This window comes from Galeopterus variegatus, unplaced genomic scaffold (genome assembly GCF_000696425.1).
Source record: "Galeopterus variegatus unplaced genomic scaffold, G_variegatus-3.0.2 Scaffold2496, whole genome shotgun sequence".
Taxonomy (NCBI): Eukaryota; Metazoa; Chordata; class Mammalia; order Dermoptera; family Cynocephalidae; genus Galeopterus; species Galeopterus variegatus.
Genome location: NW_007728607.1, coordinates 91837 through 107762, shown reverse-complemented (window position 1 = coordinate 107762; position 15926 = coordinate 91837). Strand labels below are relative to the sequence as shown.

Genomic DNA, 15926 nt, shown 5'->3' with positions numbered 1-15926 from the left:
CCTCAGCAGACACCAGATCTGCTGGAATCTTGATCTTGGACTTCCCAGCCTCTAGAACTATGAGAAATATCTGCTGTTTAAGCCACCTAGTCTATAATTTGTTATAGCAGCCCAAACTAGGACACCAAGTGACTCCAATATACAACTATGGTTAAATACACTGGTTTAAGCTGTAGAAGTGGACCTCTGTAGTTGTAATAAACTCTTAGAATGTCAGAAACATACTAGAAGAGGAATAGGAAGTTTTAATACTTGTACTGAGTAAGGCTATAATATGCAACTGAATTATTAATTTGAAGGGGTTTTATAATTCTTTTTATTGGGAAGCAATTTCCTAAACAACTTAAGTATGTTAGAACAGGAGCATAATAGCTCCCCAGTCAAGTTACTGAAGCACAAATCTCATCTATTGGCAAAACATGCATAATCATACACACTCTAGATGTAACACAACAAAATGCTGATGTACAGTACCTATTTAAGAATATGCTGTGAATATACAAAACTGATTATAAAATTCCAAACTAACTTTTAAATCATCTATTCCAAATCCCTCCCTTCACAGAGGAAACTAAAGCTTAAAATAGTTGTTTTCCAATGTCACAAAGTTACTTAATAATGTAATTAGATTAGTTGAAACCAATGTACTTTCCATTCCATAGTACTGTGAAAAGTTAAAATATTTTAAGCAGTTTCTCAAGCCACTCTGATTCTTCAGTACTTAAAAAAGGATAAACTAAAGTAAATGTATCCCCTACATTTATGATGTTCCTAGAATAGTCAGATGCCAGGGTGTAATCTCTGATGTTTGTTGAGAGCAGAACGGTATCTGAAGGCTTTTCCACAATCATTGCATCCAAAAGGCTTCTCTCCTGAATGAATTCTCTGATGCTGAATGAGATAAGTGTTCTGGCTGAAAGTCTTCCTGCACTCATTACAGTTGTAAGGTTTCTCTCCAGTATGAGTATTCTGATGTTCAGTAAGATGAGTGCTCCGGCTAAAGGCTTTGTCACATTCATTGCACTTATAGGGCTTCTCTCCAGTGTGAATTCGTTGATGCTGAGTCAGATGGGAGCTCTGGCTAAAGGTTTTTTCACATTTATTACACTGGTAGGGTTTTTCTTCCGTGTGAGTTTTTTGATGTTGAGCAAGAGATGAACAATGTCGAAAGGCTTTGCCACACTCGGCACACTCATAAGGCTTTGCTCCTGTATGAATTCTTTTATGTTGTGTAAGGTGTATGTTCTGGTTGAATGCTCTCCCACATTCATTACACTTGTAAGGTCTTTCTCCAGTATGGATTTTCCTATGCTGAATAAGGGATGAGCCATAGCTGAAGGTTTTCCCACATTCATGACACTGATAGGGTTTCTCTCCAGTATGAATTCTTTCATGCTTAGCAAGAGATGAACTCCGAATAAAGGCTTTCCCACATTCCTTACACTCATAGGCCTTCTCTTGGGTATGAGTTTTCTGATGTTGATTAAGGTTTGAGAGGTAACTAAAAGCCTTTCCACATTCACTGCATTCAAAGGGCTTTTCTCTGGTGTGAATTCTCCGATGCTGAGTAAGGGAGGAGCAGTAACTGAAGGCCTTTCCACATTCATTGCATTTATAAGGTTTTTCCCCAGTATGAATTTTCAGATGTTGAGCAAGGGATGACCAGTAACTAAAAGATTTTCCACATTCTGCACAATCATAGGGTTTCTCCCCAGTATGAGTTTTTTGATGTTGAGTGAGGTTTGAGTGCTGGCTGAAGGCTTTCCCACATTCATTGCATTCATATGGTTTCTCACCAGTATGAATCATATGATGACGGATAAATGTGGAGGGCCCATTGAAGGCCTTCCCACATTCATTACATTTATAGGTTTTCTCCCCAGTGTGGATTTTTTGATGCTGAGTAAGGTGTGTGCTCCTGGTGAAGGTTTTATCACATTGCTCACATTTAAATGGTTTTTCTCCTGTATGAATTTTTTGATGTTCCATAAAGTGGCCTCTCTGGCTAAAGGCTTTTCCACAGTCATTACAGGTATATGGCTTCTCACCAGTATGAATTCTTTGATGCTGAACAAGATGGGTCCTCTGACTGAAGGCTTTCCCACATTCATCACATTTATAGGGTTTTTCTCCAGTGTGAATCCTTTGATGTTGAGTAAGAGATGGACCCTCAATGAAGCCTTTTCCACACTGATCACATTTATATGGTTTATCTCCGGTATGAATTCTTTGATGGTTTATAAGGTTTTCGCTCCTACTGAAGGCTTTTTCACATTCATTACATTTGTAGGGTTTTTCTCCAGTATGTGTTCTCTGATGGCGAATAAGAGCTGAACAATAACTAAAAGCTTTCCCACATTCATTGCACTTACATGATTTCTCTTTTTTAACTGGGTTTGAATTTTGTTTGACGCTTGTTTTAGTAGAGGTTTCTTCCGGAAATATATCTTTTTGTGTAACAAGGCTTGAACTCACATTAATGCTTTTCCCAAATTCATTATTTGCAGGGCCTCTTTCCCAAGTGGATATTGTCTTTTCAGTTATTTTTGTTTTCCTTGGCAGTGTCTGCTGGCTTGCCTGCTGCCTCTCTAGACTGCCTTCAGATTCCCAAGTTTCTAAGTTAGAAATCCAAGGACCATCCCTTTTGTGTTTTTCCACTATGGCCTCTGAAGATGGCTCTCTTCCAGAAATGTCTAGTTCTGGGGCTGACACACTATTTTCAGGTCTCGTCTCCCACTCTGAAAGTAAGAGAAAATACCAGTACTCTCTGAATAGAGCAAAAGAAAACTGCTGTTGGGGGTGTAATCTAATAAAACAAAAAATAAAGCACTCAGGTAATTCTGAGGGTTTTCAAATATATAACCCTATTATTTAAGGAATGAGTTGGAAGCAGCTAAGGAGAACAACAAATAAAATATGAAAGTGGCAAGAGAATGTCTAATCCAATTTCATAGATAATCTCTAAGAACCAGTAAGGGAACTCCATTTAAGGTGATAAGTTTATTAAAAAGGTGACCATACAATGGCTAAGAGTAGACAGAGATGGACTGAATCTGAAAAGTCATTCTGAACTGGGATTCCTTGCTAATGAACAACAAAACAAAAATCAGAGAACTACAAAGACAGGACAGACAGGAAAGACTTGGCTAAGAACCTATGGTTTTTAGCCTAGAACACTGAAGTTGTAATATTATTAGAAATGGGAGAGTTGTAAAAGTAGAGGAAATAATTTGAGTGTGGGATGATTTCTAGTCATTTTGAGAACTGGGAAAAGACATGAAGGGCTGGACTACAGTAGTGCTTGTGGGAGTGGGAGATGCCAAAAATAGCAGAATCACAAGGACGTTCAAATGTAGGATAGAAAAGAGCAGCTCAAAAGAGGAAAGAAAGGAATAGCTGAAATCATACGAATGTATGTCAGAAAAGAGCACAGGTAGGGGGAAGATCCTTAAGGGTGTTCAGGGTAATGGGAATAAAAAATATACACTAATGAAAGAAAGCAGTTCATCAGCAAACTCACAAAACAACACAAGAAACAAAAAGACAGGAAAGTACATAATCAGAAGTACTTTTGCCCAAGACAAGAGAAATGACAGCTAAAAGCAGGGTAGTCAATGCTGGCAGATTCTGTAAATAACAAAGGCTGTGTTTAAAACAGCATTTCTTCAGTTCCAAAGGTAACAGGAAGGTACAGTTGACCCCAGAGAACCCTGAATCCTTCATATGCTGCCAATCCAGTCACTATCACTACCACTATCACTGTAAGCATGAGCAGTGAGGCAGACCCCGGAGCTGCCTACCATCCCTTCCACACCTGACATAGCATATTATCAGTATAGGCAGCATTATAGCAGCAGAATTTCTCTAGCAGGAACAAGATCCATGCAACACAGGCTTTGGGATTGGCCAATTGTTTAAAAAATTAATGTGTTTTCATTATCAGGAATGACACCAAGGAAGATATGTCTGTACAGCAGATGGCCATGAAGAATACCTTCTGGAAGTACTTCACAGTAAAGGATATGGAAACCCTGGAGTCTGACGCTGTTAAAGGGAAAAGGGAATGAAGGTGGCTGATCTCTAACCCTGGTTAGAGTTTCAGCTGAAGGCAATGTGAAGCAGACCATGATCAAAGTTATCCACGATGTCATGTCTTCCACTCTATAACCAACAGAATTACCAGAATATCAGGAGTGGGCCAAAGAACAAAGGATTGCAGAAAGTTCCAGAAGTCCAGACTGAAAAACATCATCCCTAATGTAGAAAGCAATTCCACTTTACTACACACAAAGTCTAAGGGCATTAACCAATAATAGAGGGTGCTGACAACCAGGCTGCAAGAAAACAAGACGACGAGTGAGACAGATATAAGTCAGGGCTATAAATCACAATTCTGCAGAGGCCAGGTCACCAAGACAGCCTAGAGAAGATGGCAATACAGAAGATGAGGAAAATGATGGAGACCAGACCCAGGGCCAGTGGCCACCTCAACGTAGGCACTGCCACAACTTCAATTACCTGTGGAGATATCTACAAAACTGTAAATCATTTTTACAGAGACAAAAGCAGCCAACTCACCTGCTGAGAATAAATCTGTTCCAAATGCTGAAGAAGGCAGTACTCAGGGCTGATTTATCAAGACTACCGTCAGCAGGTCAAATTCCAGCAATAAAAAATAAAAGACTAGAACTAAATACCTCAAGTACTGGCCTTTCGTCTACTCACCAGGAAACTGGAACTATCTATATTATCTATGCAAAGTGGGACGTTTTATTATTTTTACCTAAAGAAATCTCTTTTTAGGAATGACTAAGTGTGTTTTGAAAAGCCTGTGTTTTTTCAATATACATGTAAATGTTTTAAAATTGTTTTCTGTTTGGTCAAGTTGGGATATTTTAAAACTTCATTTTAATTTGTAGTAAAACTTGACGACTTGCTTTTCCCAAATGTTAATAAAGTTCTTGTTTAAAAAATGTACAAGTTTTCTAAATTATATTCCATGAAACCATTGTCTAGGAGAAATATTTCAAAGATGTGATATATCAAAAAAAAGATTTGTGATTAAAGAGAGAGAGAGAGAAGTCAGGGGGAGAGAGGAAGAGGAGAAGAAATGTTACATTCTATGTAACTCATAATAATAATAAAAATAAGTTGGAAATGCATAATGCTTAACTGCCTATTAAAATAATCTGAGTAGTACTCCAGTAAGAAACTTGCAAAAATTTTAACTAATCCAGCATTTCCCAAATTTGAATACAGCACATAATTTTTTTCACCATAAAAAAGAACCTTCGCCTCTAACCACATTAACTCTGGAGTTGAACTCCTCACCTACAGTGACTACATTCATAATTTTTCAAGGGTCAGATCCCTGAAGAGGTTACTTTGTGCAGTTTAGAAACGAATAATTTAGAAGAAAGTTATTCATACTTCAAAGACACTATGATAAAGTGATAGAATCAGAAGCAATAAATGAGATTAACAAAGAAACAGGTGATAAAGAAATAAAGGCTGGACTGGCTGGTTAGCTCAGGTGGTTAGAGCATGGTAAGGACACCACCAAGGTCTGAGGTTTGATTTCTGAACCAGCCAACTGCCAAAAAAAAAAAAGAGAGGGAGAGAAATAAAGGCTGCAGGTATGAGGCTCACGTTTGTTGAATTTGGTTGGGATGGAAAAGAGAGACTAGATGGTGGCCAGAAAGATAAATAATGTTGAGGAAACGTATTTGTAAATATGTGTTATCTATTTCTGTTTGAAGGTACCTTAGATGGAGCCTATAGATCCAAAATAGAAATGTGTAAGGGCTGAAAAGTGAAGTGATAATTATGAGATCAGGGTCTCAAAGGAAGTGGGAAGAGATGGAATCCTAAGTCCAGGTCTAGAAATCGGCTTAAGAAAAGGGCAGGAAGGAAACCTTCTTTAAAAGGAGTATAAAAATAAAATATATACTGAGACAGTAAGTGACATGACAAAGCAGAAGAGAGTCTAGAACAGACAGTTTCCCATTTCTCCACAGGAGATAGTTTAAAAAGAGACGCGTGCATCTACACTCCAGACATAAAATCGTCTTTCCAGGCTGGCAGTTAGAGTTAGTGATGCTCATCTGCTGCTATCCATTACTTACCTCCAAAGGTACTTGCTGGAATGGCTGGCTCCATCCATGGCTCTGTTCCTTGCTCTAACTGGGAAATCACATCAGGTTTAGAAACTTGGAGTCCTGCTCATGGAGAAAAAATGAAAAGGAATCTGTCTGCAGTAAGGTAAAAAGTACCATATCAGAATTCAATCTCACCACTTTGTTTCTAGAGGAAAGAATATGTGGGACAAATCTGATAGGAGTGGGTAGTATATCATGTATCAAACTTCGGTGTTACAAATTCCCAGACATGGTGAGGATATAATTTGAAAACTGATCTGGATTCAGGAAAATTATTAGTTTATCCCTCTGCTTGCTAGGAGAGTAGAAACCTTTTTGGAAACTTTCAAAATTTAGAAATTGTTGGTTCCTAAACTTAAAGGCAAAACTCACCTAAGCATAAGAGAAAACCCTTCTCATCCGCACCCCCTGATATTAACTCAGTGAAGTCATCCTTACCTATAGAGACCAGATGTGTATAATTTTCTAATGTCACATCCCTGAACAAATCTCTCTGTACAGGATCCAGCTGTCTCCATTCTTCCTGGGTAAAGTCTACTATCACATCCTTGAAGGTCACTGATTCCTAAAATACCAAACATATTTCTGCTTAGCCATAGAGCACTTACCAAGGAAACAGGTAAAGTTAGCAATACTGACAGAAGGCAGGCTATAGGCTATTTGAAAAATGATCCTGACATTTTCTCCTTTGTTAAATGAACATCGGCATGTAAGTGCTCAGTAAATATCGGCCACTGTTGTTGTTCTTCATCACATTATCTGTGTGTTATAAGACATATCACATATTAGTAGCACAACTACTATCATCAATAATATTTTTACTACCTGCAATGTGCAATAGCCAAAGATTTTTTTGAAAGAATGGAGGAGTGGGGAGATTTGCCCTACTACAGAATATACTATGCAGAGGTTCCCTCTTAAGTACCAATCAGTGCATGGGTATGATGAGCCTACGTGAGGCCAGGGGAAAAATCATCCAAAAGGACTCAAGGGATCAGTACCAGCTCATAAAAAAGGCTGGAAATACAGTCTGTTCCCATCAGCCAAACTGGAAAACTTTGTAATTCATGAGGCATTGGGTAGAATACTTAGAATGATCCTGCTTCAGTAGTGGGGAATAAATGGACTTAGACTAAATGCTATTCTGAGGCCTACCTAATAAATCTTAAATGGCCTCAGGAATATTTTATAGAAATATAGAATATGTAGATTCATTGCATAAGGTAAAATTCAATGTGTGTCATCCAATCAAAGATTATCAGGCATGCAGTGAAGCAAGAAAATACAACCAATAATGAGGAGAAAAATCAATTGATTGACACTAACCTAGTACTGACACAAATACTAGAATTCACAGAAAAGAACATTAAAAGTTATTATGACTGTATTCTATATGTTCAAGAAGTTAGGCAGAGATATGGAAGACATTAAAAAAAAAGACCCAATGGAACTTGTAGAGCTGAAAATGAGATGAAAAATACACTACATACTATCAACAGCAGATTAGGAACTGAAGAGAAGATTAGTAACTTCAAAGACATAGGAACAGAAACTATCCAAAATGAAACAGATAGAGAAAAATAATTTTAAGATTAAGAGAGAGCATCAGAGAGAGAGCTATGGGACAACTCTGAGTGGCCCAATATATGTGTAGTTGGAGCCTCTGGAAGAAAGAAGGGGAGCAGAGCAGAAAAAATACTTGAAGAAATAATAGCTGATTATAATTTTTCATCAAGTTTAGAAAATAAACTCACAGATCCAAGAAACTCAATAAATTGCAAGCACAATAGACAAAAAGAAAAATTCACTGAGGTACATTGTAATCAAATAACTCAAACTCAGTGATAAAGAAAATCTTACATGCAGCCAGAGGAAAAGAAACAAATATAAGAGAACAAAGATTAAAATGACAGGAGTTATATTAAAAAAATATAACACAAAGTATTGTGGGATTTACAACAAAATAAATCAAATATATGAAACAGCATAAAACTGGGAGGGGAGAAATGGAAATACCCTATTGTAAGGTTTTTATACTATTCATGAAGTGGTATATCACTTGAAGGTAAGTGGTGATAAATTAAGTATGTGTACCGCACAGCAACTAAAATAACAGAGTGATGGCTAATAAGAACAAAGTATGTTCTCTGACTACGGATATGTTCGCTATCTCGGTTGTGGTGAGGATTAAGTAAGTATATAGATATGCCAAAACTTACCAAATCATACAATTTAAATATGTGCAGTTTATTGTCACAATATATGAGGGTACTTCAAAAAGTTCATGGAGGCTGGTCAGTTAGCTTAGTTGGTTAGTTAGAGCATGGTGCTGATAACACCAGGGACCAGGATTCAATCCCTGTACCAGCCAGCTGCCAAAAAAAGAAACCAAAACTAAACAAAATAAAAAGTTCATGGAAAGATCTGTATTACCTTTCAATTCTATTTTTCCACTACTTTTTGAAGTACCCTCACAACTCAATAAAAAATAAAGTGATACCAAAAGTACTTGAGCTGGAAGTAGGAAGAACTGGGACCACATCTGTGGTAAGATTAAGTTGTGGGAAAGGAAATAAGCAGGTAGGAAGTCTAAGAAGAAGAAAGAGCCTGATTAAAGGAGGTCTTGAGGTTGATTATGGCTGGTAGAGCAATTGTTACCTTTTTGTGCAAATTCTCAGTTACTGGTTTTTCCTAAAACATTACCAGATCACTTTTCCTCCATTAAAAACCATTAATGGTTCAAAAGTGGCCTACAGAATAAAGCCTTCAACTTCTCATCCATTCAAGACTTTTCATATTTTGATTTTATCCAACCATTTTTTTACCACTTGCCAAAATATTTCCTCCAATTTTTTTTGAATCCTGTGTAACACCTAATTTTTACTTGTCAACCTCTGCTTATAATCTTCTCCATACCTAACATCCCCCTCTCCTTACTTATCTAAATATCCAAATGTTACCCATCCTTTGAGAGATAGCACAAATGCCACATCCTCCATGAAACTCTCCTAATCCCTCCAGACCACATACATTTTTCCATTCTGATTTCCACAGTACTCATTTCACCTTTCTTCTATTTATCTGTTTTGTTTTTTAGAACTCATTTTGGTTTACTTAACATAAAGTAGTTCTTTTGCTCACCCATTCCTAAAACATGGCAAGACACTACATCTAAGTAAGAGGTAAGTGGTGAATGTATTAGTTTAAAGCTGGAGAGGTAGAGCTAGAAAAGAGATCACTGGGCAGATGAGTGCCCACAATGAACTGCCAATATTGGTTTTTGGAAGAATATACCTGACAGCAAAATGATACACAATACCGCTCTTAAACTGAAAAGGCATTTCAGGAAATCCCAACTTACCTGAAAACTGGCTGATGGGATGAGAGTATGTCCCAGTTGGAGAAGGGCAGAGTCTGGAGAGGATGGCTCTAGGGGAGGAAGAAGAAGCCATAATAAATTCTGTCCAACTTAGCTGCTCCCAGCAATCCATAAAGTCCACTTTCTTTTCTATTTAAAAATAACAGAAACTGTGCAATTTCCTTTACATTTCAGAATCCGAAAAAAGAAAAGATACAAAATAACTGCTAACTAGGGCCCCGGTACTCTCCTTGGTAGGCTCAGCAGGTAGAGCACTGCTTTAAGATTTAATTCTAGGGCCAGCCTGTGGCTCACTTAGGAGAGTGTGGTGCTGATAAGACCAAGGCCTCAGGTTTGGGTCCCTATATAGAGATGGCCGGTTAGCTCATTTTGGAGAGTTGTGGTGCTGACAGCACCAAGTCAAGGGTTAAGATTCCCTTACTGGTCATCTTTAAAAAAAAAAAAAAACGATTTAATTCTGTTTCTAGATAATTAATCATACAGATCATACAACTCAATCTATGTTCCTCATTAAGTGAGGTAAAATACTTGTATTTCTGCTGCCTTTTCTCTGCTACATATAAAATATGATGAAATAATCAGAGTACTTTCCAAAAGTCTTCATAGGCCTTTTGAAAACCTTCCTATTAATGCAAATTAAATATCACAATAACATATGCTACTTAGAGTACCCTCCAAGAGAATGTCTAAAATTAAACAAACATGGTCAATGCTAATTTCTAGCAAGAATACAGAACAATTGGAACTTTTGTACATTGTTGTGGGGGTGTAAATTTGTCAACCACTTGTGAAAACTGGCAGTGTATACCAAAGCTAAGCATATGTCTACCCTATGACCCAGCAATTCCACTCTTGTGCACATATACCCATAAATTCTTATAACAATGTTCATAGCAGGTTTATTCATAATATCCCCAATCCGGAAACAAACCAAATGTCTTTCAACAAAAGAATATATAAATAAACTGCAGTATATTCATAAAATGGAACATTATTCTAAAATATATAAGAGCTTCTAATATAACTAACAACCTGAATACATCTCATAAATGTAACCTTGAGCAAAATAACACAAACACAGAAGAATACGTACTATATGACTACATTTATATTAAGTTCAAAAACAGGCCCAACTGATATATGGTGATGGAAGTTAGAATAATGGTCACCTCTAGAGGGACTACTGACTGGGCAGAGGGAAAAAACAGACTTCTGGGGCATTAGGAACATTCTATATCTTGGCATGGGTGTTGATTACATTAGCATCTACATATATAAAAATTCATCAAGATGTGTTTGGTATACTTAATATTTGTACACTTTATGTAACATACCTCCATAAACAAAATGAAAACAAACGTTGCACCTGGGGAGGTCTATTCAGAGTACTGGTTGACAGCAAACCCCGATTTTCATAACAACTCCTCTGGTAACTGATTATGTATAATTATGCAAGTCCCTTGTCTTCTCTAGGCTTCAATTTCCTCATATTTAAAATAGTAGAGACAGGGCTGGCCAGTTAGCTCAGTTGGTTAGACTATGGTGCTGATAACACCAAGGTCCAGGGTTCGATCCCTGTACCAGCCTGCTGCCAATAAATAAATAAATAAATAAAATCACGGGGACAAATGTCTGAAAAACACCTTTCAAAATTCTCTTGAGGAAAAGATAATGGTGGGGAAAACCAAACTAGATATAACTGTCTCCACAAAGACGTAGGTAAAAAAAATTTTCTCCCCTTTGAAGTTTAATGTATGCAGAAAGATTAGCAGGAGAGGATGTCTTTAGACACAAAATGTGAATTAGAGACATAAAATATGAAATAGAAAGAATAACAATGCTGTAAAAGATGTTTGATGCAAACCAAGAAAAAAACAAAATGAAACAGGTAAGGGTCGAGAAAGACATTTATATCACAAATACAAAGGTATGAGATGCGGCAATAAGCCAACTGCATTTATACCTGAACAAGGAAAGAGAAACACAATCTTTTAGGTATTACCAAGGCATGCTGGGATGGAAGTCATAACTGGAATAAGACCCACAAACTATATGATGTTTTAAGAAACCCAAAAAAACTAAGAAAGGATTAAATATAAGGACATTGGGGAATGTGAAGAATAAAAAGAAAAGCAAAACAGTCAAATGGACAGGACCCAAGTCATTTCAGGGGATCCAGGTTGCACCACTAAGGTGCCAGGACTGTTTCTTTGGGATACCATCATCAGGGTGGGTCAGTGCCATCTGATTTTGATCCAAAGATTCAAATTGCAGAGAGATCCCACTGGCCTAGTGTAGGTTTCAAGCCTTGGTTAGAACAGGGCCGGGTAAAATTTACTCGAAATGATCTGATAGAAACAAATGGACTAACTGTATGCAAGGCAATAATCCTGAGTGTGAAACCTGATAGAAACTATAGATAAATCAAAAAGGAGAGAAAAAACAGAAGCAGCACCATGCTGACAGCAGCATGACACAAACAGCTTAGACAAGTTGGGGTGATGGATAATATGGAGGAAAGCTAGGTGATTTCAACTGGATAGGTATGGAAGTTTCATTTTGTAAAACAATGTGTTAATCAAGAAATTCCTGATTTATCTTAATACTGTCATGCCTCAGAAAGTAGAGGAAACGGTAAAGGGAACTATTATCCTCAACTTAATTTTGACCAGTAAGGAAAAATTGTTTTGTAACAGAAATCTTGAGGAAAAAATGAAGACGTTATCTTGGAGCTTTTAACAGTGAAAGGAAATGTTGTTCATGGACAGATAGGTACCGAATACTTTAGGAAAACAGAAGAGAAATGTATCAGGTAGGATGCTTTTGATTCCAAGTAATAGGAACCAACAATAGCAACAGTTACAGAAACTAACTGTGCCTGGCACATAGTAAATGCTCAGTAAGTGTTACAAATACTATCACAATTACAAGGGACAGAGGCTCAGGAAAGGTAATCCTAACCATACAATTGTGAAAAATCTCAAAGAAAAACAAAGACTTTTAATGAAACCATTTTGGCCAATTTAATTCTGAGAAACTTAGAATTTAAAAGAACATTATAAAAAGATATAAGGGGAGAAAAATTGAGGACAAATATAAGGTATAGCTCAAACCTACATGAACAATATGAATAATATTAAGACTTTTAATGATATCATTTTTAACAAATGCAAGAAAAAGGACTGCATGATAGTAGTTAGGTTAAACCAACCTGATTACATAGCCATACCTAAAGAATGTAAAGACAATGATGAAACAGAGGGAAGTCTATAGTGACATGTCACAAGGCTTTGTCCTTACCCTGACCTGTACAATGACATGTAGGAAGAAATAGAAGGAATACTCATCAAATATGCTAGTGACAAAGTTGGAAAGGACAAATAAAACACTGAATAAATAAGATTCATAATTATTCTGTCAAGCCAAAAAACTGAACAATCTTAACTGTGAAGTTCTGATTTAATAGGATAAGGACAATTAATTCTTAATAGGATAATAACAATTCCATTACACAAGACGGCATAAATCTTAATTCATTGCAATTTATGCAGAAAAGGATCCAGGGTTACAATATACATAATATCGCTGATTTTTTTGAAAGCAAATACAATCTAATGTCAAATAGCAAAAGTAAAATCCAAATCAAAAGAAGTACTATATCATACTTTCAGGTATTTTTCAAATCACATCTAAAGAACTAGATTTAGTATTACGCACTGCATTTTAAGAACAATGCTGACAAGCAGGAGAGTTTTCAGAGAAGGGGTCTAGATATATCACACTGACCTATCAAAGGAACTGAGGTTATATTGTTTAGAATGGACTTTGTGGGAAGTTGTAACAGCTTAGTTGACATCTAAATGGCAGCAATGTGAATAAAAGAGCAGACACTCTCTTTTGCTTTTAGTGACTAAGAACTAAGATTAACACAGAAGTTATAAGGACAGGCACTTCTGTCGAACATTAAGGAACCATAAAAGAAGAGCCAACGAGGGAATAGTCTGTACCCAAAATGACGAGTTTAAGGCCAAACTTGTTCTGGCATAGGCTTGATAGACAGCTATCTGCCAAGGATATTTCAAAACTGATTCTTGCATTGAAGTGATGATTACCAAGATTTTTTCTGATTACAAGATTACCGTTTTAATATTTATTAAAAAGAAGACATATGGGGATCACAGATATTCTGAATCATTGCCCCTTTCATTCCCAAATCCGGAAGCCAGGAAAAATTAACTCTTCCCCCAAGTCTCTCCCTATAAGGTAAATAAGAGTCTCTTACAATGTAATTCGGTTTCTGGTCTGTAAATATACTGTTCCCTCCTTCCCGGCTGTCCTCAAGTATTTGATCCTCCAGACTGTTCTCTAGCTCCCATCACCCTGCTCTCCCCCGAGTTGTCCCGACTACCTTCCATCTTAGGAGCTCATCCTGTTCCTCTGGACCTTGGGCACCAGGGTTCCTCAGGCAGTGTCCCTCCAGCTGGTGGCACCTCGGTCTGGTACTCAGATGCCCAGCTCCCCTTGCAAGGAGTCTGAACCCTTACACACACGCTGAGGTTGTCTGCCCTAAAAGACACAGGAAGGAGTCAGCAGCATATGTCACACAATCACACCTCAGAGTCATGCAGAGTGACAAGAGGTCCTGCACAAGAAGAGAAGGGCCTCAAGAGAGCACTAGAGAAGCACATGGCCCTCCCGATGAACAAAACCAGAGTGGAGATTAGTACGCAGGTTCAGCCTCAAATCCCAAACCCCCTTGGTGCCCACCCTAGGCTCTGGCCAGGGGCGCACACAGACACGGCCCGTTCTCTCCGTGCACACTCGCGGCTCATAACCCCTGCTCAGACCTTCGCGGCCTCAGATACACACTTGTTGCGGAGCTTGTTAAAGCTGAAAGGTGGAGGAGCAGGGTGGGGCCCGGTACCCGACTTCCCCTTAGGCCGGAACAAAAGAACAAAGCCCTCCAAGTGATCAGGGCGGGAGCGCTCCCGCACGAAGGAGGCGAGGTGCGCCCCCTCCTAGGACTCCCCAGCTTCCTCCCGCAGAGGCCGTTACACGCAAAGCCAGAAGGGTGACGTCACGCTGGCAGTTGCCATGGTGATACCTGGCCTCCCCTTCCCCTGAAGCGATCTTCACTTTCCGATCCCGGGTCCGGAAGTGCAGAGACTGTCACCAGACCTACCACAGGGAGCCAGAAAGGCAGGTCTGTCCGACCGCCAACGTCTTTTCACGCCTACAGCCCCCTTCAACGGTCACTTCCGGTCGCGCAGAGAGAGTCCCGCCCCGCCCCCAGCTGCGTTAGACGACAACCGGCGCGCACACGGACTACGACTCCCAGAAGGCTCCACGACGATGTTTCTGAACTACACGTACCAGAGGCTTCAGCCAACGAGTGTGTTCACACGGAGCGGGGGCGGCCGTTCTTCCTGCCAGTCTTTTGCCCTCGACTCTTTCGGGTATGGTGTGCGTTAGAGCGTTGACTAGCAGACTTGTCTGATTGCGAGAAATACACATTTACTGACTGTGAGAAATACACATTTATACACATGTAATTTTAAAACACAGTTGATTCTCTATGCAATACTTACCTTTATTATCTGTCCTATACTCTATTTTGTGTTCTATTCCTTTGTCCTTTTAAAAATACTGGTCGTTATCCATTAAAATTGTTTTCATGACTCTCCAATGGGTCGCGACTCACATTTTAAAAAATGCTAAAGGTGGGTCTGTCGGTTAACTGAGGAGAGCGTGGTGCTGATAACACCCTCTAGGGTTCGGATCCACCCCCTCCCCCCCAAAAAAAGAAAAAATGCTGAGGGAAACCTGGAGGTGGTGTTAGTGTGTTCTAGCCCTTAGTAGCGCATTGTACATGCCTACGTCAGCCAGCACATATCAGCTAGTGGAGCCCACGGCCAGCCTGTCGGTATGACCTTGGCAGAAAAGAATCCAGCAAGTTGGTAGGTTTTTATACTTGTAAAGAGGTGTGGCCCACGCACTTTACTGTGCTTCCGTGCGTCCCCAGCATTTTGGTAGAGGGGCTAAGGTCAAGTCTCCCAGCCAGTTGGTTGACAAAACACTAAACCTGGAAATCCTTACACTGAATATGTGAAAAAGTTACAGTCAAGGGAAAGGGAACAATATTCAGAAGTCTCTATGAACTGACTTCAGAAAAGAACTACTGCAGGAACTGGAAAAGAATTTCAAGAAACAATTTAGTATTTTCAATAGAGTACAAGAAGACATGACATGAATGGAACAGGAAAGAATGCTGTGAGAGCTGTAATAAAAAGACACGATGAAAAGGGATAAAAACATATAGCAAACATTTAAAATACCAACATAAAGTCATACTGGAGGAGAGCTGAACTGATGCTGTGGAAGTGAATCAT

General features: G+C 38.7%; 1 protein-coding gene across 2 annotated transcripts; it reads right to left on the bottom strand.

Annotated features, from left to right (window-relative positions):
* Positions 1 to 228: 228 nt before the first annotated feature.
* On the bottom strand, positions 229 to 14787 carry ZNF184 (zinc finger protein 184). 2 transcript variants are annotated; one of them, XM_008581966.1, is made up of 6 exons: positions 14642 to 14787; positions 13946 to 14103; positions 9520 to 9587; positions 6597 to 6723; positions 6126 to 6218; positions 229 to 2738 (listed from the first exon to the last, which is right to left on the bottom strand). In XM_008581966.1, the coding sequence occupies exons 2-6, from the start codon at positions 13950 to 13952 to the stop codon at positions 781 to 783; spliced, it is 2253 nt and encodes a 750-aa protein (XP_008580188.1). In that variant the 5' UTR covers positions 13953 to 14103; positions 14642 to 14787; the 3' UTR covers positions 229 to 780. The 2 variants fall into 2 exon arrangements, with proteins under 2 accessions (XP_008580188.1, XP_008580189.1); XM_008581967.1 differs by having other exon boundaries at positions 289 to 2738; positions 14407 to 14784.
* Positions 14788 to 15926: the final 1139 nt, after the last annotated feature.

Excerpts from the sequence above, each read along its gene's own strand:
- ZNF184 (XM_008581966.1), bottom strand. Across the intron at positions 6,724-9,519 it reads TCCCATCAGCCAGTTTTCAG|GAATCAGTGACCTTCAAGGA; the intron begins GTAAGTTGGGAT and ends TTGGTATTTTAG. Across the intron at positions 6,219-6,596 it reads TACACATCTGGTCTCTATAG|GACTCCAAGTTTCTAAACCT; the intron begins GTAAGGATGACT and ends CTCCATGAGCAG.